The following is a 25,970-nucleotide window of genomic DNA, read 5'->3' on the forward strand; positions in this document are numbered from 1 at the left end:
GTTTCATGGAACAATTCTCTGTTTTTTCTTGAAAGGTATGAGTGGAAATTTAAAAGCAAAGTAAAAGAAATAGAATGTAAAAAATAAAGAGCAATGTCAGACTGCACTCACTACTGTAGCCAAAGAAAACTGTCAGAAACACAACTGCAGACAAAGGGATGTATCCATGAGCACAGACAGGCAGCAAAACTGCAATCAGGCAGGAGAATCTTCCACAAAAATTTTCTAGTACCTTGTATTTAAAAATAACCCACAACTGCTATAACATGAGGTATCCTTATTTCATATTCTGCATGGTCTCTAAATGATTTATTTCTTTATCACTTTCAGGTACATGCAACAAGCATGAAATATTTTATCTGTAATCTTACAGCAGACCAGTGTTCTGTGAGTACTTGGGCATGATTAATTCCTCCTATAGAAAAAAATAAAGTAACAAATTGCCTTACTGAAAATAAGTTTTCGGTCAAACAATCCGGATGGATAGAGTAGCAAAATAGATAAGTTTTCAAAAAGAACAGTGTAGATGTAGCAAAAAAATCTGATAAGACATTTTTCTCAACAGATCATCGATTCATGAGGCAAGCAGCTGAAGCAGGGCTGAGAGGAAGAGAACATTTTCTCAGATCAGCCCCAGAAATACTGTAACTAAAAAGTTAATAACACAGTCAAAATCCCTTTTCTGCCACTTAAAAAATCCCTTTTCTGCCAAACTTAAAAAAAAAAATATTTGCCAGAAAAGACTATAAATAGGATAAAGCAAGGAGGGTGGGATGTGTTATTTCTGATACCTGAACAATTATGAGACAATGGGGCTTGTGAAGGTGCAGGAGGCTTGGTACTGCTCTGCCTGTGCTTGGTGCTATACCAGGGCTTGGCAGGACTGAACAAAACATCAGTGAAATATCTGATGGGGAGCTGTGTGATCAAAACCAGTAATTGATAATGACAGAGACTAAATTTCATTGCTCTACATAAAATTAGAAATTATAAAGTAATGATTTTTAAAGAAATATTTATAAAGTTAGATTAAAAAAACAGGCATATGCAAGAAAGACATCACCTTTAGTGATCCTATAGTTTTTCCCTGTTTTCCTTCCATTCTTGTTAAAGGATGCCAGTGGTAGCCTCCCAGGAGCACATAAAGAGCTTTCTATCAGCTGGCTCCAATAAAGATGGAGCTGTGTTGTGATTAACTGAATCACCATTTGGATTTACTCTGGTAAAGGGAACAGATACACACAGGCTGTAATTGCTGAGCAGTCCCAGTGCTGGGACCTCACAGAGAGCTGGAGTGCTCTTCCACCAACACCTGAGCCTCCAAAAAGCACTGTAAAACACCTGGAGCACTCCCTTTTGGCAAGGGGCTCTGGCAAGGCATGGGAATGGTTCTTCACAAAAGCCATGGAAACGACTATGCTTCTAAAGACAACACTCAAGGTGCTGCTTATGTTCTGTTATTTTAAAGCTGAGAAGACAGATGAGCTTCAGGACCTGGATCTGAGCTGGGGTGTGGGTGGGGGTGCACATGTGCCTGGGGAGCAGTGCCTGTGTTCATACAGCTTCTTCCTGATCAGCTGGTTTATAAAGGCTTATTAAAAGACAAAAAAGGGAATGAAGCTCAGAAATAACCATCCTCTTGTCAGCAAAAGAATTCTATTATTTACTCTAAAGGTGTAAGATTTAACCTTTTAATTTACCAGGATACAATGGTCATCTCTGAGGTTACTTCAACTTACATGCTAACTGAGAACGACATGTGCATCTTGTCTCTTCCTGCCTGGCACCCTCCCTCAACTCTTCTATTTTCCACATGGAATGCCTCAAACAACAGATAAGGAAGTGTGCAATTTTATATTATCCCTTTAAAAAACTCTTTTCTAATGTCTAAATAATTTCATCTGAACACTTAGGCATTGTAACTCACGCTAAACTGACTCCCCCCTGTCTGTGAACAATAGTGCACCTACTTGTCTCCTGTTTCTTCCTGCTGACATGGCACAGGTCAGTGAAGGTACTTAAGTATTCTGGAAATAACAGCCAAGTCAGTGGCTTAGGTCACCCATAACTACATCCACTTCAGAAATGAAGAAATGAAATGGCTCGCCCATGAATGCAGCACAAACCTCTCAGTAAGTGCAAGCACAATCCTGGCTCTCAGAGTCCAAATTCCTAGCCCACCTTCTGGTTATGCTTTTGCAGCCAGTACGACAAAGAGCACGTTTAATGTGCTGGGGCACAGTAACAGCAGCAGAAATACATACAGCTGCCTGCAAAAACTAGTGATAGCCTCAGGATAGCAGCATTTCATTTTCTGGCATGGCTTCTTTTATAATTCCTTTATCTCAATTTTCTGAAGGAAAATGCAAGCTGTATTTGGCAAAACCCAAACAGGTTACTTCTGGGATCCACAGTTCTCTGCATCCTTCATCCTTGTGAATCCTTGCATTTTCATGCAAGAATGAGCATTCAGCTGCCATGAAAAGATAAGCTTAAAAGTTCCTTTTTCAGATCTACATTCCAAAGCACCTTATCAGACATGGACTGAAGGACAGAAGAAAGGCTAACACGGCAGATCACAGCCAGAGAGTCCACCCCTGCTGAGCTTTTGGGCTGGAAGCGTTTTTCACTGTGTTTGTAAAGAGAGCCCAGTGCTGTGCAGGATGAATATGCAAGGACAACCCATAGCTGAGCAAGGAACAAAGAGACCATGGATTCCATGAGCCCCAGCTCAGTAGGACACTGCAGGGATTTGTGTCTCTGGATTTCCAGAGCCACTGGAAAAGCTGGCAGAGCTCTCCAGAGTTCCTGCTGGTACCAGTAACAAAAGCAACTCCAGGGCTAAAGAGATCACGTGAAATAATCTCAGAGAGAGGAAATGAGCTTGTCCGTCTGTTTATACACGGCCTAGCACAAAAGCTCCCTGGACAACACCCAAAGATATGACAAATGTGCAAAATAATGAGGAATAGTTATAATCTGGCGTGCTGAGAAACCATAAACAGGTTGAACTTGCTCAGTAATGTCATCAGCCCCAGCCGGACAGGCCCCGTCACGCGTGCACGGCGCAGCTCACGGCCTCACGGCTCCTCTGTGTGACAGGCTGTCAGCAGCCCAGGGCTGCCTCTCCACTGACACTTGGTAAATATTCACACATTTTCAAAGCAGGCCACAAGGAACTACTTTATGTGTATGTACTGCATATCTGCATGCTTTTAGCCCCTATTTCTGGACATGCTTTTTCACCACACACACTGAATACAACTTCCATTTGTATGAAATTATGGCTCTGGTAGAGCTAACGACTTTACAGGTGTTGATGGGGGCACCTTACAGATAATAAAAAGCTACGTAATAAAACAGCATTTGTCTAATGTCCAGGTGGTGAGAAAAACATTAGTGTGGAAAGGAAGCTCTGCCTCCAGCAGCAAGGGGGCTACTGCCAACAGCCACTGCACTGGGTTCATCGAGGGCTAGGGCTCAGGAGCACCCAGAACAGTGGTGTTGGGCAGGGGGATTGTTGCTCTGGTGGATTTGATGTATTCTGTTGATGCCAACTGAAAAATGTTTCATGAGGGTAAGACAGAAGCTAAATGCCAAATTGGGCTATTTATTTTACTTCCTTCTAACTGGGTGTCCCAGATTGCAAGGCAAGATGTATTCCATTTGTATGGCAGTTTTCCTTATCTCTGTCACAACCAATCCTCCCTTCAGTGAGACATCTGCTGATAACAGGCTATTCAATGTCACTGCATGACTGATAAGAACTATAGCATCCCATTGTGAGAGGCTCCACCCAGAGGGAGGAGCCAAGCATTCCTAGCTGGATATAATCTTGAGGTTCTGGAAAGCCAGCACAGCTTCTCCACTGGATTTCCCAGAGGAACAGCAGCTGCCTCTTCAACTGGATCTTCAGAGGAAGACTCCACCCTTTCTACAGGATCCCTGCTCCAACAGAACCACACCTGACACTGCAGCAGGACTGCAGCCACATTTCCAATTGGACTGCTACCAACAACCTGACCAACAGGGTGTCAGGTTTTATTCTGACTCTGTCAGTGTTGTTTTGGTTTGCTGCATGGATTATTTTATCTTTTTATTTTCTTCCCTAATAAAGAACTGTTATTCCTGCTCCTGTATTTTTTTGCCTGAGAGCTCCTTAATTTAAAATTTATAGCAATTTGGAGGAAGGGGGTTTACAGTTTCCATTTTAGGGGAGGCTCCTGTCTTCCTTAGCAGATACCTGTCTTTTGAAACCAAGACACTGGATCAAACCTTAATGCTAGAAAAAGACAATTTTCATAACTGCCCATGGGGAGCAGAACAAAAAACTGAAACGTGTCAGATTATACACACACACAACATTTGTGATCAGTGAAAGCACCAGAGGTTTATATGAGATTTTTCATTATTTCAGAAAGAAAAATGTTCCATTTTTAAGAAAAATATTTTTAGCTTAAAAATATGATTTTAAGCAAAAGAATAAAATAAAAATTGGAGTTAAAAAATGTTAGTCTACGTATAAACAAAAACTTTTGACTGCTCACTTTCAGCGAGTATTTCTGTCTTGCTGGTTCAAGAAACCCCAGAACACAAGTCTTTATCCCAGACCAGGGCAGCTTTAAAAAATAACTAAGCATATGAAATCCATGTAACGTGTCAAATCATATGTCACAGATTTCCTCTCTGCTCCTACCTTGGCACTTGTCTCCTGTAAATGCCCAAGAAGAAAAGGGAACAAGTAAGTATATTATGGTCCTAAAAACTTCCTGGTATGTGCTAATCTCTCTCCCGGTTTCCCAGCTTTGCCCACTTCTGTCACTTTAGATCACAAAGCACCTAAGACACATTTTTCCCCAGCATTTGTTTGTGCAAACTTCTGCACAGTGTGCCCTTATCCTGAGCTTCAGTACAGCACCAGTGAACATTAACAGTGTCCTCTAGCCCTTGTTAATAGATTGTGTGTGTTGTGCATGTGCAGTCAGACGGGCAGAAGAGCAAGAACAGGGTCAGCAATAAATACTTTCACTGGCACGGAAAGCAGCATGAGGCTGATCCAAACCTGGGCTTTCAGTGACTGTAGCCATCTTGGACATGGGGCACAGTGACTGCCCCATCAGCAGGTACACACTCCAGCTGCAGGGTCAGAAACTACAGCCATGTGCACTCACAGACTGCTGGGGGGTGGCTTTGGCTGCCACGTGTTGTCACGTGTTGTGCGGTCCAACCACAAGTACCAGCACACAGTGAATGCACACACTCCACAGCGACTTCTTACCACCGACAATTTAACTGCTCCTCCTTTTCCAGCTGCCCGTTCCAACATTCCTCCTTGTTCTTCTGCAATCTGTGCACCTCATTTAGTGAAGTAAGTGACTCAGGTATACCAACAGGAATACTTATAGCGTCAGTGTAGGAAGAAGAGGCCTTCTCTGCAATTGTTCCGGTCACTGAGCTTAGCTCTGCCTACTTTTTCTTGTGTTAGAGGATCAGATTTGAATAATAACATGAATCAGAATAATGTCAGATTCTTATTTTCTGTTGCAACAGTCATTACATTCTTAACAAAGAAGCACTAACCCATGATGGAGAAGTATCTTTAGGTATACAATTGCTGTTGTAAATGATTACTGCTTCCCACTCTTAAATGTGCAGAAAAGACTCTGAAGTATCTACACATACTTTAGAAAAAAAAGACAGCTTCTGCCTCTTTACAGAACAGGCTGCCATCCAGGAATGGGAACTTAGACATTGTCTTGGGATTCCCAGTGGCTGAAGCACTACTCCGTGTTGTCAGAATGATCCCGAGACTCACCAAGAACACACAAGGCAAAGGACCTGATCAAAACCAGCACTGACAGCTGGCTGAGAAAGGAAGGGTACTTTCAGCATACCCCCTTAAAAGGGTCTGAAGATCCTTTTTCTTTTCTCTAAATGTTACCAACTTTGTCCTATGTCTGCTTTAAAAGCATAATGATGGGGAGGAAACTGAAATTAAAGATTAGTATCTGATAGGAACAAAAGGATAGAAATTATTGCTGTGCTTGGGGAAAAAAAGCCATGAATTGCTCCAGTTCCTTAGACACAAAAGAAGCCTTTAGCATCTTGACGTTTATAGTGCCAGTATATCTGTACACACTGTCCCCAACTTTGAGAACAAACAACACTGAGAACACAGGGCAACTCAAACAGCCAGCAGTAGATGGCAACATTCTACTGCCAGCCAGGGTTGCTTGGTTATTTTTAACTTGCTCACTCTGGTGGGGTGGTCTCAGACACCCCTTTTCAAGGCACATAGTTCTGCTGACCCCACAAACTAGGGAGGTGAAAGCAGACCTGACTCTCTCATTCACATGCTTTCAAGTTGATGTAGTCAGTGACATTACAATGTTTTAAGGCAGTTTTTATGAAAATCAAGGAAGGTAAGTGACCCCACAATACCAGGAAAAGACTGGCCATCACAAGACAGTGAGGATCTTCAGCTTGAGCATGGATTTACTGGGGAGGGGAGGAGCACTCAGCTCTTCTCCCTCTGTTAGCATCAGGAACAACAACCCTGTGTCTGTGTAGTTCCCACAACCACAAAGGTCTGAATCCAGTTTAGCCAGTTCAGTTAGTAAAGGTCAGTCACGCTAAGACACACATGCAAGGAATGGATTTTGTCAAGTTCTTAACAAAAATATGCATTTACCTCCTTCTCTTTGAACTATGTGGTACAGATGAACCATATGCAGAATTGACTCCAGATCTTGGTCTTGGTAGCCTTTCTCATGCATGTCTTCCACCGAGTCTGGATAGATGACTTGATCCCGTAGTGTTCCAATGGACATGTAGGGCCTGAGGAACGACACAGGGAAACTGCTAATCTGAGGGTGGCTTCAGGTGAGCACATCTTGCTGATTTTCTATGAACAGGGTATGAGGCTTTAAACACTATGTTGCTGAAACTGGATTTATCCAGTGGGTGAACGTTTTTCTAAACTTACCTTAGGGACAATGCATTGTTTCCATAACAGTTGATTTCATGGTAACAACAAGGGTAGTGTTAGCATGGAAACAATGACAGATTAGGCAGAATAAATATCCACTTCATAACCCATTTTGAATGCTTTCACTTGGAATCAGCAGAACTATCCTGTATTCAGAGTTTGGTACACTTAAGAGATTTAGAAATTGATTTAAACACGCATGTTAAAATCAAATTGTAACAAAAACATAGTAGCTCAAACTGGTAAAGATTTCCATGGTGCAGCAGGAGACACACAAGTCAGACAAGAGAGCACTGAAAACATTGTCTGCACTGAAACCCTTCTTTCTCTACTATTCTGGAGTGCAGAATTTGAACTGGGCATAACTTAGCTGGCTCTAGAAGCCACTGTACCACCTCTGACTTGCAAAGTAGCACACATTGAAGGGGCTGGTCACCTTAAACCTCCCAGCACCAGCCTCCCTTCGCCAAGTACAAGGCTGTGCTGTATGTGAAGCAGCTTCTTAATCACCATATTTCCAGACCAGGTAATACCATCTGTCTTAGTCAAACAAGCTGCCTCCAGTTTGAAGCCAGAGTTCCCAGCCATGGCTGGGGAATGGCTATGGCCAATTGCCACAAGGTCATGAGCTGTGCCAGCCTCTGGTACAGCCCAGGACCCAAAAATCCTCCTAGTCTCAAAACAAGAAAACTGAAAGAATAGTTTCACAGCTCTCTAAAAGACAGCAGACCATTCAGGTTAAGACAGCAAAGGCAACCTAAGACACATCTACTTGACCATTTCCTTTGCTGGTCTAAGGATTTCTTGTGAAGGACAAATATTCATCCTGTCTCACAGACACTGCTGATAGCTCTTGGAAACTGGAAACACCACAGGAACAGTCTGTGGGATTTTGAGTTTGAAAGGGTAAGTCAGAGCCAAAGAACAGTCAGGCTCCAGACTCTGTCCTGCTTTCTGTGGCAAGTGTTCCACAACTCCCTCTGGGTTCATCTGCTAAAACAATACTAGTCTTATTAAAGCTGTAGTGCCAGGGGATGTTGATAGAGAGGAGCAGTCAAAACTGGGCCAGCAATGAGGAGGCTTCCAGGCAGCTTGCTCTTGCCACCAAGAACTGCTTCCAACAGTGTGTTAAAAAGCAGTCAGTTTTCTTCCCTAAAAAGCTCTGGCCCCGCATGGTGGGAAGGTCTCAGTCATGCAAAGGCTTTGCCTGGCAGAGATGTGTAACACCTCAGCAGATTTCTTCCCTTCCCTTGGAGGTGTCTGCAGAAGGGTGGATCTATCCATTGTTAATCTGAGAGTCTCTAAAATACACTACAGAGTAATGTGAAAGAACTCACAGTGCAACAAATGAAGGATTAGAGAACTAAAGCTGCCATATAAACTAAAATTCACATGCAAGCTGGCATCAGCTGCATTGGTTTTAGTGCTGCAAAAATCAGGGTGAACTGTCTGTACCCGCCTGTGGTTAATCTACTTTCACCACCAACTGGGTGAGGATGGGAAGGGCAGGGGATCTGAACTCTGCAAATATTTGGTCAGCTCTGTGTTGTGGCAAGCACCCAGATGGAGCAAAACCAGAACCACAAGTCAAATCCAAGCACTGCTTGCTCCTCTTTGCTCATTGTTCTACTCAGCTTGTTGTGGCAATAGCACTGCTCTGGGCCGCTGCATGAACACCAGCACCAAGTGCAGCGAACCACTTACATTAATTGTGATATTGCAAAATCTCAACTCTAAACATTAAGTAACTTCATGAAGTAATGAGCTATTACATATCCAAAATGCTTTCCATCTAAAATCCCAAAGGGCTTGACTTCTTGCATGTGTGGAAATCACTTCACTTGCTCCAGACTGCTGCCACCTCTGGGACAGAAAAGCAACTCCACCTGGGCTTAGAAAGGTTTAAATCAGCAGGTAAGGCTGTGTAATTTAGGTGAAGCTGCAGGTAAGGGCAAGGAGGACAGAGTAACCTATCATATAATTTGCCTGGGGTTTAATACCTCATTCCTGTGAAGTATGATCCTGTAATGACTAGGAGCTCTGAGATTTATTTAACCTATGGCAAAACAGGGAAAGCGATGCTCAAACACACTGTGCCAGGACCCTGGGTGCCATGCCCTGTGCCAGGACCCTGGGTGCCATGCCCTGTGCCAGGACCCTGGGTGCCATGCCCTGAGCAGGACCCTGGGTGCCATGCCCTGTGCCAGGACCCTGGGTGCCATGCACTGTGACAGGACAGTGGGTGCCATGCCCTGAGCAGGACCCTGGGTGCCATGCCCTGTGCCAGGACCCTGGGTGCCATGCCCTGAGCAGGACCCTGGGTGCCATGCACTGCGACAGGACAGTGGGTGCCATGCCCTGAGCAGGACCCTGGGTGCCATGCACTGCGACAGGACAGTGGGTGCCATGCCCTGAGCAGGACCCTGGGTGCCATGCCCTGTGCCAGGACCCTGGGTGCCAAGCCATGCACTGTGCCAGGGTCCTGGGTGCCATGCACTGTGACATGACAGTGGGTGCCATGCCCTGTGCCAGGACCCTGGGTGCCATGCCCTGAGCAGGACCCTGGGTGCCATGCCCTGAGCCAGGGCCCTGGGTGCCATGCCCTGAGCAGGACCCTGGGTGCCATGCACTGTGACATGACAGTGGGTGCCATGCCCTGTGCCAGGACCCTGGGTGCCATGCCCTGAGCAGGACCCTGGGTGCCATGCACTGTGACAGGGCCCTGGGTGCCATGCTGTTCACTGGGTCACCAGCACTGCTTCCTGGCCTTCCTTTTCCTTCTGGCCTCACAGCTAAACACACCAGTACTACCAAGCCTGCTTCTCTCCACCTAGTTTGTAAAAATTATAGAAAAGCCCAGCTTGCAGCCCATCAATTACAAACTAGCAGAAAATAAGAATAGCTTACAAGGACACTACTGTTAAGAGGCAGGAATTATGTGTCCAGAGAGAGAGTTACTGGAAAAAGCCTAATTATATACTATAGCAGTCAGAATCCTCAACTGGAAGGAGGGAGACTTTAGTACCAGTGTTTTTTTCCCCCAATGCTCTCTAAGATAAAATCCAGTAACAATCTTAACCCTTCAGTAGCACTGTAAAAACATTTAAAGGAGGTTCTAATCTTATTTAGGTGCTTTCAGGAGAGACTCATGGGTTTAACATTTAGCTCTCTGTTTGCAACCTAAGCTGCAGGAAGTGGCAGAAGGTCAGACATACATTTATACATAGAGATTCCTATAGGTTAACTCTAGGTGGCTCCCTTTACCTTCTACATAGATATTATGGACCACTTTCCAAAAGCTCAAACATCTAGGGGATCCCCCCATATTTGAATTTTCTATCACCTTGCTTGTTAAGATCACAATTTTACAAGCTGCTATACTTTGTCTGGAATCACTTCAGCAAAACTCCAGTTATTGCAATGCTCCTGGTTTAGATTATTAATAAAAATTCCAGTTTTCACCAACAGCAAATCTTGATCAAGAGTGATCAACAAGAAATAAAAGCCTCCACTAATTAAAGTAACTGAATTCTTAACTCTTCAATGACATCAATAAAATAAATAGAAAAAAAGATGGCACCACCACTACAAATTTGAGAAAATAAAAGGTCTTGGATGAACATGAATTAAGTTCTTTTTAAGTAGGGTTGTATCCACTGCTCTTGAACAGAAGGTGCTATCATCAAAGAGTTAAAAAATAATAAATAATATTTATCAAAATTTAAAAACCACAACAGGCTGTTTGTTTATCACACTGTGTCTAGTTCACGGAATTTTAGGGCCAGCTAAAGTTTCAGTAACTGTTCTAAATATATAAATAATTTATCTGTCTTTAAACTACCCTACCCTGAACTTTGCCCTTCCCTCATACAGAACTGGCCATAAACATCCTCTAAATATTTCAGATAGATCAGTTACCTATTGGAAAACCCTACCAGAGTGCTAAAGACCATAATGCCAAGGAATATAACAGGAAATGAAATGCACAGTATGAAAGGCTGAATTCTCAATGCATATAATTAGAATTTGATATCAAAGGCTGAAAAAAATCACATTAATCACTCTGTGGCTTTTTTTTTTTTTTTTTTTTTTTTTTTTTTTTTTTTTTTGCAACAAAGCTGTGTACATTTCTACAAGAAAACAATCTAGGAGCAAAGTGCTATTCATGCTCAGGTATCATCGAATCTCATGATTTTTTTACTATTACCTAGAACATAGACAGAATATTACTAGAGATGGCAAAAAATGTTTAAGGTGAGCAATTCACATAATTATTCAGTTCAGTCTGTTTGTATCTTGTGATAAGCAGAGAACACACAGAAACACACATAACAATTAAAATTAAACCATAAACAACTTCTACAAAATTTTAGCAGCTAATGCATTCTGAAATAATTATACCATCTGCAAGGAATCAATCAAGTGAAAAGGAAATACTCTCTTTTTCTTAAACTACCTCTGGCAGTACTGATGATAAAAGGATTTATCTGGATGGATGATCATGAAGATCAATGAACTGAAGAACAATGAGCTGTTCTGGACAAGGTTCTGGCCTGCCAGTCCCACCAGGCATACTCCAGCCTAGGAGTGTGTTTCTGAGTTTTACCACAGCAGCGTAACACAATGAGCAAGGCACTTCCCCTCTTCTAGAATGATCCCAAATCATTCACAGCTTTGTAGATGAGAAGTGACATTATTTCATAGGGAAGAGGAAGTGTAGACAGCAAAGCCTCTAGAGCAAAGGCTGGTTTTGCTCTGGGTCTCTACAGTGCTTAGTTGCCCATGGCATAACTTCTTCCATGCACTGTGATATGAATACACAAGTGAAACAACTGCCAACAAGTGAGAAGCCACACACTGCACTGACTTCCTTCTCTTATCTGCTGTGAAACACTGCCTTACACAGGACAGAACAAGACAGAACAGAGATACACCATCAATATGGATACATGGAACAGTATTATAGACTTTTTATAAGCATTATTGATATGTGACGTGACTCTTCAAGGGAGCTGTAGTAATAAGCAGAAACTGAGATTGATAGGGTATAATTGATGCAAGATATTAGGCAAATAACCAAGTCTGGAAAAGTCTTCCCTCTTGGAAAAGCCACACTCCCAGCTAAGCTATGTAGGTGCATACATGATGAACTGAACAAAAAAATCCCACCTGCTACATTATCCCAGGAGACCATGACATAATTAATGACTAAAGAACAACGAAGTGAAAACCCGGTGTTGTGAGGACTACTCTGCATTGTCAGCAGAAAAGACTCATCTGACCTAGAAGTTACTGATGTAAGTCTGAGTTAGTTACCCCTGGCCCTCTTTGCAGTCAATGGTGTCCTCTGGTGAACTGGTACTAGGACACAGCCCAAGCAGCTGCAGTGAGCCCAGCTGGAACACTGTTGTGCACTGTGGAGCTGGTGACCTGTGGAACAGCTGCCCTGAGTGGCCACAGGCCTGTGCTACACTTTGCTGCACTGTGCAGGGTTGTGCTGCACACACAGCTTGGCCCTCAGGCCTGTGCTGCACTGCACTCCTGGCTGCAGATAAACTTTGTCAGCTGATCTTCACAGAGGAGCTGCCAGCAGCTCCCCCTGGCACCAGCAATAACACCACTGGCTTGTCCTTGTCTTTATCTTGAAGTGAAGCAGCATGTTCTCATGGTAACATCCTTTGGAAATGACAAATGGCATTGTTCACTCCTAAGAAAATCCTACCAGAGTGCTCAAGACCATAGTGCCAAAGAACATGAGCACAGATGGGCCCAAGGGTAGCACATGCTGTGCTGTGACCAGAGGCCTGCCTGATGCTGCACAGTGCTGGGCTCCTGAAATCTGACTGGATTCAAGTACCACAGAACTGGTGACGGGACTGGAGCATCCCTCCTGTGAGGAAAGAGACCTGGGAGAAGTCTCAAGGGGATCTTATCAACTTAAATACCTGAAGGGAAGGTGCAAAGAGGACAGAGCTGGGCTCTTCTTGCTAGTGTCAAGTGACAGGATCAGAGCTAACGGGCACAAACTGAAACAGGAGATGCCAAATGAGCATCTAGAAACAATTTTTCACTGTGAGGGTGATCAAGCACTGAAGCAAGTTTCCCAGAAAGGCTGGGGAGTCTCCGTCCTTGGAGATATTCAAAAGACATCTGGACATGATCTTGGGCAAACAGGTTTAGCCTGCAGACAGTCAAACACAGAACCAGAACCTAAGAAATGTGTCAGAGTGAGCAGACCATGGAGAAGCTGGGAGAAGGCTGAATGACCTTGGAGCTGGGTTGCAGTTCTGAAGTTTTGGAGCCCAAGACACAGGGGCAGGCAAATGGCAAAGCCTAAGGGGCATGGAAAGAATTTCAAGAAGGAGGTGTTGGCTATGTCTACTGCCTGGATTTTTAAAAGCATAGAGCACTGTAATGGAGTTTCTGATTGAAAACAATAGTAGGAAGGAGAAGAAAGGACTTACTCCCAGGGAAGTCGATATCAGTTGTTATTAGAGCTCTCAGCTGTCCTTCCCTTACAAAGAGCCAGCATCCTTTTAGTCTTTTTATATCCAGCTTTTTATGTCAGGCAGATTTCATAGTTTATGTTTCCCAGTGCTTCCCATTTTTATGTAACCAAATTGATTCTCATTACTTGATATGTATAAGGTATCTGAAGCGTGCTTTATGATGCTCCTAGGTAAAATATTATTGAAACAGTAAACAGTTGCCATTCTGTTCATCTGTCACAGATCCTTGGTTGCACAGTTTCAGGGCAGGTGCATTAAGCTGGAGGTAACTGCTCAAGCTGGACAGAGTAATGGGAGCTTAGTGCAGAAACTAGGTCATGTAAATGCAACCACCATATTACTCCCTAACATGCAACTCTGTCTGTACCACTGCTAAGCTACACTGAGTTCTCAGTTAACCTCTAGGTGAATTTCTTCCCCTGGCACTGCTAACAAAACTGAATTTTGAAGGCAAAAGAAGTTGTGGATACCCCATTCCTCTAAATGCTCAAGGCCAGGCTGGACAGGCCTTTGCACAACCTAGTCTAGTGGGAGATGTCCCTGCCCATGGCAGGGGGTTGGAACTGGATGGTCTTCAAGGCCCCTTTTAACCCAAGGTATGCTATGATTCTGTGAGCTGCTCGTATCAGCAAAATGAAACTAACACAGATTAAACAGACTGTCATTGTTTTGCAGGATAGATCCTATAAAAACCAGCCATGTATTCAGTTCTTACAATCTGTTAATGGTTTTGTAATTATAAAATGTTTGTCAAGCTTAACTTGACTATGTACTTTTTAAAAGTTCAAAGCTTATTGTTCCTAGCTTTTAAATGAAGTTTCATAAACAGTCTGGCACATGGACAGATGACTGGAGTAGAAGTTGAGTATGTATCAATACATCTCAATTCCTCACCTACATTTGGTCCTCTTGGACCTCCCCATAGCCACACCTTGCTCCAGATATGCCCCAGTCTGAAGGCACTGAGGGACCAAAACTCTGGAGAATGCTGAACTCCTTCACAAAGATCAGTTTAGCAGTAGCCCTTAAATGTTGGATTTATGTAAATATATTTTAAACCTAAGGTAAGCCCCAAAGCAGCAAGCTGACTATATACTTCAGTCTGGAATTTATGCAACACTTTCCTAAATAACAGAAAATACCTGAAAACTGTGCTTTAATCAGCTGAGTCTTGTGTCTGAGCAGTAGGGAAGACACCTGGCATGGCCTGAGGGGGAGCAGCAGCTAAACCACAAAACCATTTCCCACCTCTGCCTATCAGTGTTGGTGAATTTTGTACAGTGTCCTACCAAGAGGTGCTGCCATTACTTGTGAGCAGTCAGCAGATAGACCTAATAATAAACATTCAAACTTTGCAGCTCTGAGTGAGTCTTCATTGGAAATGGAGAGGTTTCACAGAGATCCTGGCAGGCAAAGCTTCCACCAACCTACAGGGCAGCAAGGCAAGAACTTAACTTTTCTAGATGAGGCAAGATGGAACTTTCATTAACCAGGAAGAATAAGTACAATCATTTCTATAGGAATGACAAAAAGGTGAAACAGAAGAAGCTGTGCTCTGGCCAAGGAGAGAGCCTGACAGCCCTCTCAGATGCCAGCCAACAGTTTCTAACAAACAGCAGAACTGTTTAATCTCAATAGAGGAAAAGTAAGAGAAAAAGTAGCAGGCAATCTTTAAACCATATCTATATCAATATAATATGCAAACTATTGCACATAGTATGAAGTGTGTTATGTTTTTTGTTAATGCTTATCTATCAAAGACCTTTTTCTCCTCTGCCAGATAAGTGGTGAACTTTGGAAATAGACACATTGAAAAGGACCATCATGAACCTGATAACAGCAAGTCCACAGACAGATAGATCCAGTGTGCCAGGGAGCAAGTATCTGTACAGCATGCCATGAACTGATGGCAAAGGACCAAAGGAACAAGTCAATGTGGTGATGCACTATCAGCAAAATGCTGAAGGGCAATGACAATCACTGGTGCAGTGTTGGCATGTGCAGAGTACAGCCTAACTCCACCTGACTCAACTAAAAACATCACAGTTAAAGGCAGAGCAGTATCAGCTGAAAACAAATTAGGATGTGCAGAATACAACACAGGACAGAGACATCTGAGCCCATCTAAACCAGATGAGGCCCCAGAACTCGCAGAGGTGGATTTGCACAGCACTTCATTCAGGCTGCTTCTCCAGCAGACCACACACTAACAAGAAAGTAGTCTGATACAGAAGAACCATATAGATACATCCTCCATTTGCACAAATTGCTGTATGTCATATAGGGTATCTGAAAGTGAGAAACAACAATTTTGCAAGATTAAATTGTTTAGATAATAAAGAATTGTTTCAGGATGAGTGGCCACTACCAACTACTTTGTGCTTAAAACAATATTTGACTTGCACTATAATCTTTGAATTTTCACGTGTTTATAATGTAAAATTTATTTTATCACTTTATTATTTACATCACTTAGAACTGAAACATTCTTGCTTCATTCATCCACATGATAAATATCCCTGGACTACCTGAGGCAAATCACATTAGACATTTGGATTACTTAATAGAGGTAAGGAGAGGAAAAATATATCTCTGTGGCTGATGTAATTTTGTTTTGTATCCAAAGATATTTTTAGAATACAGAAGGAAAAATGCCAGACAGGAAAAGACTTGTATACAAACCCCAAATAAAATACCAGAAATAGAGCCAATGTATGTAAAACCAAACAGCTTAGGAGGGCCAGATAAACCTTTAAACTGTTCTATTTCAGACCGTCCTAGCATTGTTAAGAATGCAGCAAGATATAGGTATATAAATTTTAAATGACAAAGAACAAACAACATTTGACACTAGTTTATCTTCTGTTGCCACCCTTTTAGCATTTGATAACCCTGGTGTTGAAAGAAAGCAATGTTAGAGATCTACTTGAATGAGCAACAGCAAGAGAGAGAGAATGCAGAACTGGACCATTGCTGTGACTGCTGAGAAAGTGGGTAGGTCTTCTACTAGAATGGCACACAGAATAACAAAGAAACCATGCATGCTACTGGAGAAACACACTTATCACAAAAATAACCAAATTATAGTAAAAGCAAGCTGGAGAGAAAGAACAGTGACAATGCATGAGGAGAAAGAAGTACAATGTATTACTCCAGGCTCTATGGGAGTCAGTCCTCAAGAAAGAGAAAATGCTGATGGACATTTTAGATATATACTGTGCTAGGAAGACTCGAGAGTCATGATCAAAGGTTATGGAACTAACAGGGACTGCATGAGACATTCCTCCATGCAAATAAGACAATATGACAGAGTAGGCAGAAAATTATTAACAATTTCTATCAATAACTCAGTGGTGATTAGAACTTTACTGCAACTTATGGTGCAGAGATATTGAGGAATATTCCTGTGCTGTTGTCAATGTAAACTGCAAGTATCTAGCTGTGCAATTCTGCTGGCATTTAAATCAAACTAAGGAAATGAGAGCCACCATATGTAGAATCTGTTTCCTTACAACTGAAAAAGCTGAGACTTAGTTGGAGAGCAAGAAAGGCTGTAGTAAATGCTAGGAGGAATTGCATGCTAGAGTTCTCTAATTCCATGAAGATGGAGTGAAGAGTCTCTTCCCAAGTATAAGACCAACAGAGTAGAAGTAGGGCACAGTCTGGAGAATTAGGCTACTTTCAGATAGGTTGTGAAAGGCCAATTCCCAAAGTGCTTCAGGTACATCTTGTGTCACTCTCTACAACTTCCTGAAAGGTGGCTGCAGTCAGGTGGGGACTCTCCAGGCAGCAATTGAGAGAACAAGATGACACAGTCTTGAGATGCTCCAAGGGAAATAAATATAGGCTGGATATTAGGAAAAGGTTTTTTATTGAAAGAGTGATAAAGTACTGGAATTGACTGCCTGGGGAGGTGGTGGAGCCACCATCCCTGGATGTGTTTAAAAAAAGACTGAATGTGGCACTCAGTGCCATGGTTTAGTTGAGGTTATGGCATGGGTTGGACTCAGCCTTAAAGGTCTCTTCCAGCCTAGTGATTCTTCAGCATCATTACTCATATGACCCATTACATACTTTTGTTAATTATTTATTATTTAAAATGATGTTTCTGAATTCTGATTTGAACCATGGTTCCTTACCAGCTAGAGTGACACGTGCTTATTTTTTCATTCATGCTACATTCTTGGCCAGGATTCAAAGAAGAATGCAAAGAGGTGGTTAACAGAAATGAGTTTTACTTTGCAAAAAAGGCACAGAGAGAAGTAGAAGAAGGGGTGAGAACACCCACTCTGCCAGTTCCTGAGTCTCCTATGAGATCTGACAACTTGTTGAAGTGTGACCAGTTCCTGAAACAACAAGCTGCTTCAGGCACCAAATGATGCTTGAAGGCTCTTCAAGCCTCCATCTCTTCTGCCTGCCTTCCCTTCTGCCCACTCTCCCCTTGGACAGACCTGTCAGGGATGGTGGCAGAGCCTGAAATTCCTGGGCTTTTTTCACCCTGCCCCCCATTTGTCCCATCAGCATCCACCAGAACTGTGACTGATTATAGATAAATTCTGCAAGGCCTAGTCCTACATAAGGGGAGGAAAAAAACCCTCACAATGATTCACAGCAAAAGATAAAACAGCAGTATAATTATGCTAAGTAATCTAAAAACTCAAAAAGACAGGAATTCTTAAGGCTCTGTTTTAAAGCTTACAAACCACTAAGTAATGCTAACTACAAAGTGTCTGCAGTGTGGATGAAATTTGGAGTACACAATGAGCTAGGTCATATTTTAATAAATCATAGCTTTATATCTAGCTTTTGTACTTGGAAAAGACACATGATTTCCCACACATTTCTGGAATACTATGCTGGAACATTAAAAAACAGAAATGAAAAAATAATCTTTTCAGTGAGCTACTATTTACTGAGGAGTATTTGTTACTCAGCAGTCACTGTATCCTCCACCATTCATATGTGCAGATGAGGTTTCACACACTTGAATCAGAACTGGCTGATGCAGAATTAAACTCAGCCACAGGAATGCCAATGCTTCAATGGTGTCCACTAATGGAAAGCTCTTAGACCAGAGAGGTAATGTATACACACAAACACAGGGATGTCATCCTAACTTGCTGCTCTGATGGACATCCACCCATTCAAGAGCTTTCTGCTGCACCCCAGTTTCAGCTACCCAGCAAACACAACAGTGAGGTAGGCTGATGCCAGGCTGATGCTATCCTGCCACCTCCCAGAAATGTTTTCCAGAACACTTTCCAGACTGACAGGAACAATTTTCCCTAAGGTTATGATGAAATACAAACATGATGAAATGTAGGCAGGGCACTCTGTTCTTCAGTCTAGAATCCACAGAATTGTGCCTAACAAAGATAAACAGAAGGTAATCCTGATAAAGCAGCAATTTGCACATGATTAATAAGTAAAATGGTTGCACCAGCAGGACCTTACAAAACAAACCTCTTTAATTTGGTGACAGTTTACAAACCAGTACACAAATTTTAAATGTATACTAGAGCCAGGGACAGACAAAAAACCCCAAGTGAATGTGCGATGTATTTAGGCCACAAATAAAAGAACTATTAAAACACTCACAGGTAGATTAGGGCAAAAAAAAAGAGAAAAGCCTGGACCATGTAAGGCAAAGCACACAAAAGCCCTAAAACTCCAGCAGATCCGTGCAATCTTGTCCTGAAAAGTACAAACTTCAATTTAAGAAATTCTTACTATCTCAGATAATAAGAATTCATTGACGACTGTATGCCCAAAGAACAATACACTGGGCAAAAAACCAATTTGAGATCCTCAAGGACAGCCAAGCAAACTGCTGTCCTTTATCAACCCCTTCAGCCACATTCACCCAGAAATCCCTACAAGATTCAGTCTCAGTCCCTGTCCAAAGACACTTATGAGTGACAGGCCACGCTTCTGACTGTACAAAACACACTCTGACACAGCTGAATGTACTCCAGAGTACACTCCAGAATCCTCAGCCACAGTCAAGGTGCAGCACTTTTGCAGAAGAGCTCTCTCTGTCACTCCTTGTTGGCCCATTTACCCAGACACTGTCTGTCCCTGGGGAAGGGAAGCACAGAGCTCACAGAGAGCCACAGGGCTGAGCTAAGGCAGCGTCCCTTGGGTGCTGCAAGGGAATCATTCCTGTTGCAGATCCTACTGGGATGGACTGCATATGCCAATCCCTACACTGCACATCCCCAGTCCTACAGCTCTGGTCACAGAGGGCTGCAAAGACATTGGGGGAATTCTGATTAAAACTTTTTGAAATGTTTCATAGAAGACATCTGCCGGACACTCTTCCAGCACTGCAAAGTTAGGGGAAACAGCTAACAAAGAACCACATTTATGGAATGAAATCCCAGCAGATGTGATGCAATCCCCTCAACCAGCACCTTGGCAAATTTGCCTGAATGCAAGAGGAGTCTGTTTGCTTTCACAGGATAAAGGGAATGTAAGTAAAGGGCTGTAAGCAAGCCAGCCACAGACGTTGATCTGAATAGGGGCTGGGATCATGCAGAGGAAGGAAGTGGCTGAAACTCAACATTTTCTTCAAGAAAAAAACTCAGATTAGCTTTTATACTGAGTAAACCAGTCTTAAGAATGTTCTGCACAATGGGTGCTCTGAAATAATGTTTTGAAAAACATTTAATAAAGTATTTTGCTCCAAACTCCTGAATAAAAGTCTTGAGTGAATCAGAAAAATGACAATGCCTAGCAATAAATTATACAGATATTTGAAAAAAATCATAGAGCAGTGGTCTTTGCTAGCTTCACCTGCAGCAAGGAAAATCTACTGATTAGTTCAGTATATTCCATTCATCTTAATATCTTGTACTTTTCAAACAAGGCTACAAATTGTTATCACAAATAGTTCTTTTGCCCATGGGAAGAAATGAACTACAGGAAGTAAAGATTCAGTGTTTGACTTTGCTTTTGCAAAACAACATAGTTAGAGGTCTCTAAGGAGATATTCTAGAACCAATTGCATAAGAGTATATACTGAGAGTCCAACAGCATGTCAGGGTACAAAGAAAGGACAACAAAGCCAAGCTTCCATTAGTGAAATGAGCACATATTATTAAAAAGGCAACCTGCAGTTACTGCTGGATTCGACTGTGGTCTTGCAGTGTCAAAGTTAAGTTTTGGTTACTTTGACACTTAAGAATCAAACCACTCTCACTTGTTTTGATCCTTGGTTTTAAAAGAAATCAGATTTGAGATACACTAGGTCTATTTCAAATTTCTTTCAGACTCCAGTCTGTTCCCACAATCCCAATTATCCAGGACTTCAGCCATTTGAGGAACACAGGATCCAACACAAGTGTATGTGAGCCCTTTCCAATGACTAATGATGCTGCATCACCAATGAGAAAAGATCTCTTATAAACACACTTCACACACCTGAGGTTCTGCTTACCACCTTTTAACCTGGATGTACACATGACAGATTAGAAATATGAGAAGAAGGGTCAAAATTCATGTAACTAGGCAAGAGGCACCACCTTCAGCAAGACACATACCTTTGTGGTATATAAAACATGTGTTGTGGAGGGGGCTTGTAGAGAACTCCTTCATACACAGGCCACAAACCACTTAAAATTCTGAAGAGAGAACTCTTTCCACAGCCATTGGGTCCAGTGATTAAAAGATTCATCCCCTCCTCGACCTGCAAAGGGGATGAAAATGCAAAGATATTACTACACAGTGTATGCAGCACAAGAGATTCCAAGACCCCTAAGAGGGGTTACATAAGCCTTTATATAAAATTATCAACCAATTTCATTGATTAGCTGCATGTATTCTGGAAGCAGTAGCATTAGATAAAGTATGTGGGTTAAGATAATGAAAATAATCTCTTTTATATCTCTCTATAAATTAATGTTTACAGTAGTATATGGTAGTAATATTTATAATAATATATCATATTATTATACACATGTAATGTTATATGTGATATGATTACATTACAGCATCAACACATCACAGTCAGAATCAATTGTTCTAATGCAGATTGGGTCCAAAGGTGTTAACAGTGTTTCAAACAGTATTGTGCCTATCTGTGATATTAATTGTAGGTATAGGAGGTCAGTCAAGTGATTTGGAAAATTTATTTCACATTGCCATTTCCCACTTAAGTGTCTCTGTTAACTTGGCTATGATGACAAGTGATATTTTTTACTCATTTGACTATTACCCTGAGTATATGAGTGCATCTTTGTGCATAATTACAATGTAATTATCTGTGTTTTACAGAAATATACTGACTTCTGTATTTTCTTTCTTTCTGTCTCTTGAGACGAATAAGGTTGTAATTTTACAATTCTGAAATTCCTACACTGAAATTGTTGCAAGTTTTGCCATAGCTAGGACCATTTCCTCCTAGTTTCTAATTCAGAGGAAAAGGAAAATCCTGCTTTAGCTAAATCAAAAGATGTGCTGGAATTGTTAAATTTATTTCTGATAACTTCAACTCTTTTTAAAAAGAACAGCATCTGCACTGGAACATCAGATCAGGATACATTCTGTAAAGGTCACTCATTAAAATTGTGAGCAGGTACCAAGAGGTGTCTGGAACAGGTTTTTAAAAGCAATACAAGTTTCTGCTGAATAAATGCTTCCCAACTGGACTGGGGAATGAACTATGCTGTCAGCTATTAGTCAGTACTGCTCTTTGTGGTGATCAGGAAAAACTACAGGTTTCATTTTTTCACTGTTGCTGTGGCCTCAGACTTTTAAAGGAGCCTTTGTGAGGAAAGCACCCCAATTTGACTGAATTTAACTAAAGGTGGATGCATACTCTCATATACACCTTTGAAAAATCTCAGGTCAGTTTTTCACCTGGCAACAGCAACAGAAATCCTCCCTGTTCTTTCTCTGAGCAGGAAAAACTCCGCATGTCTGCCTCCATTGAGCTACTATGCCTACCTTTCTGGACTTCCCCTTTTATCCATATGCTTCTCCAAGTACTTAACATAAGGTATATGAATTCTGTGCTGTTTATGTTAATGTGATGGCAACAATCAGAAGATTCTTGCATATCATCTTACTTTGAAGTTTAGTCTGGAAACCACCACATCGCCATTCGGAGTAATTATAGGAACATTTTCACAAATAATTCCTTGATCAACATCAATTACTTTCCCTAGGAAGAAAAAAACCCAAAAATTAGAGTTTGTGAAACCCTCCATTAAGCAATCACTTGTGACAGCCTCTGTGCACAACTGAGTATATTTTCAAGCAAGGATTGGTGTTTGAGACAGCTCTTTTATGTGCTCCAGGTTCCCCTATTGGAAAATCTGGACAATAAATCTTAGCTAGTCCAAAAGACACTGTCAACAGCAGCCAAGAATGTGCAATGAAACCCAAATTTGATCCTAAACACAATGCACATTAGGCATCATAAATATATGATGCACTATAAAGAAGTGTTCATTCAAATTCTACTTGTATTTTCTGTATTCTGCTTTAAACAGCTGTTTAATATCAAGCAGTAAAAAAGTTCAAGGACAGCCTTAGCCACAGGCAAACCAGTTAACCTTCTTTGAGGATTTAATTAGGAATCACTACCAGCTCTGAAAGTTGGAGCACCTTTCAGTCTCCTCCAGCAACAAGAGCAAAGGAGAAAACATTTAATGGCTTGTTTCCATCTCTTTTTGATGCCACAGACACTTGTAAGTATTTGCAGAAACTCATAAAACATTTCAGTCAGGTAGACACACTTGGCATTTGGATTTCTGGCAAACTAAACATACCATCTCTACTGGACATTTGGATACTCTGTAATACAAGGACTTTGATATTAACTGCCCTGGAAAGAGTAAAAGAATGAAACTAACTTCTCAGACAGCTGTTAATGGTCTTACCAACAGAACCCAAACAGCCGGATTCCTAGAAAAATATTAGCAATTACCTTAATAGACAAGATGCAAAGGAAAGACATTTCTTGTTGTATTAGAAAGCTGTTTATTTGTAACATAAACTAATCTGAATAAAGAAAAATGCAACAAAGACCAAGTTAGTTAGTTAATTATAGAAGGCTCTGATAGCATTTTCTTCACTTAAGTTTATTCTTACGTTCTTCCTTTAGAGGCTCTTTCTTCAATTTATTTCAACTTTACCAAACCATAACCTGGGCAGAAATTTTTATGCCATATTTTAGTCCAAGTGCTCTTTTTTTCATAAAAGTATTTTAGTTACAACAGCATGAGAGTATATGGGGAAAAAAGTGTTTCTTCTGTAAAAAGAAATTACTTTGATACAGTGGAGACACTGTAATTAAAATAAATCTATGATAAAATATAGTCAGCTAGTAAGAATTAAGTAAACTTAATTCTTACTTCCTAATCCTAATTTCACAGCATTTGATTGTAACTTTAACATGCTTTTAAAATATATTTATGTGCAATCAGAAACACAATTTGACAGTATTTGTACAAGATATACAAAGTTCTGTTTAATTTTTAAAATTCTGAATTATTAAATACGCTATAAGGCAATATTATTATCTGTAAAATATTATCATTATTTTCATATTTTCACACTTACTGGCAACAGTAAATGCAAGGCACAAAACAGACACTGCTTAGTTACAAAGACTTATACTGGATGATTGAAAAGGCACTAAGTATTATGTGCTGAAAGAGCCATTGGGGAAGCAGAATATTAAGATTTTTCTCCTCTAACAATGCAGGCACACACAGGCATGTGAGCACGTGCACTTTTATCCACACACAATCCACTCTTCAGGGATTTCTGAAACATTGCAACCAAAAGAAAGGAGGAAAACCAGTATTACAATAGCACTTGTCATAAAAAATGTGGAGCCTGTGGCCTAGATTCATCTGGACGAAATTCTTCTTAAATCCTTGTGCACAATGCTTGGCCTTGGCTAGCTGCCTCTGAGAGCTACAACTACACAAGAGCAAAGGCTTGTCACCATGGCTTAGGAGGAATTCAGACTGGATGAAAAGTGACTGTAGGGGAATGAAATCTTGGGAAAAGGTTGCAGAGAAAAGAGGAGTGGGTTTAGACATAGCAGACCTAAAGGGAACATGAAGAGCACACTTGCATATCTCACCTGTATTTGGTTTTGGTTTTAAACACAGTTATCTAAAAGAGACCCCAGATTACTTCATTGCTCCAGGAACTACAAATCTTTTCTCATGTACATGACAACATGCAACAGTTATAAAATGTGATTCATTTAAACATCAGCCAAGCACTACCAAGATCTATAAGATTAAGACATCAGCTATTTCCATACCTATCCACCATGCTGCATCACACTTGGTTATAATGAACCTTGTCAGAGGACCTTTGAGAAATATGAGCTGAAGGGCAGCACTGTTGAAATCGCTGCAAGAAGTTATTTCACAAAGAGCCCTTTGGGGCCTATAACTCTACTGAGGCTTAACTTTTGAAAAGCTAAAGGAAGAGAACAAGGCTTTCCAACACCACAGAGGGCAGTAGCAGAAATGCTATGTTGGGAAAATGAGGAACAACCCATTGCAAAAGCTGCCTTTGAGTACCTCAGAGAGAAGCTGGACGCGAGAGGCAGAGAGAGGTGGCACAATAAGGAATGGATGTACACAGAAAATGCCCCAAGGAGTGTGGAGACAGAAAGACAGTGGCACCAGAAGACAGAGGATGGGGTCAGGAGGGAGAAAGTATATATAATCAGATCATTTGGGAGGTGAGGAGAAGGGTAAAGTTATCATTTGCAGTTGAAGATTCCCACTAAATTATGAAAAAATGAGCACAGGCTGATCTTTAATCATGGAAAACATAGTATTTTTGGGAAAAAATACAGAACCAATCTGTCTTTTCTCCTCCTACTTCACACAAAATAATGTGATGGCTGAAAATGAAAATGTTAGTCTCAGCTTCCTGGAAAAAAATGAATGGTCTGAGGAAAACAGGCACTGTCAGTGTAAGAATACTACCATCACCATCACATATAATAGTATAGCTGAAATGCCTTTTCATTGAAAGTTTTTACAGAAAACATTTGAGCCATTTTGTGTATTAGAAAAGCACACCATAAGGACGGAGTTATAAGGAAGCAGGGGGTTAAAATGAAAAGCAACATGATCTCTGGGGCATTAAGGCTGAGAGGCTGATTAGCTACAGAAAAAAACCTCTGTTCACCTCCTGTCCCACTGCGCCATGCCTCCCCCACCACCCCTGGGAAATTCATACAAATATGAATTAATTACCTTTGATTTCTAAGGGCCCATCAATGTGTAACTCTGCCTTATCTTCACTCCTGCTGTTGTTTACAGACCCTTGAATAACAGCAGTTCTTTTGTAGATGCCTCTCCTCACCTCGTCAAAGACTGCAAACATGTTGTAGACACGGGCGGTGTAGCCTGCGAGCTCAGTGACCTGAGAAACAACAAACACCTCGTTTCAGTTTGCTTCACAAATTCTACAAATGAAATGTTTGGCCAAAG

The 25,970-nt window shown here is 41.4% G+C and overlaps 1 protein-coding gene across 2 annotated transcripts in view; it reads right to left on the reverse strand.

Moving 5' to 3' along the window:
* ABCD2 (ATP binding cassette subfamily D member 2) overlaps positions 1 to 25,970 on the reverse strand; it is a 43,097-nt gene that overhangs the window by 7,203 nt on the left and 9,924 nt on the right. For both annotated transcript variants that reach the window (XM_058022622.1, XM_058022621.1), the window contains exons 4-7: positions 25,734 to 25,902; positions 22,566 to 22,660; positions 21,039 to 21,184; positions 6,692 to 6,837 (exon numbers count right to left, since the gene is read on the reverse strand). In XM_058022622.1, the coding sequence (XP_057878605.1) occupies positions 6,692 to 6,837; positions 21,039 to 21,184; positions 22,566 to 22,660; positions 25,734 to 25,902 (556 nt within the window). The remainder of the gene's footprint in view (positions 1 to 6,691; positions 6,838 to 21,038; positions 21,185 to 22,565; positions 22,661 to 25,733; positions 25,903 to 25,970) is intronic.

This window comes from Melospiza georgiana, chromosome 4 (assembly GCF_028018845.1).
Source record: "Melospiza georgiana isolate bMelGeo1 chromosome 4, bMelGeo1.pri, whole genome shotgun sequence".
NCBI lineage: Eukaryota > Metazoa > Chordata > Aves > Passeriformes > Passerellidae > Melospiza > Melospiza georgiana.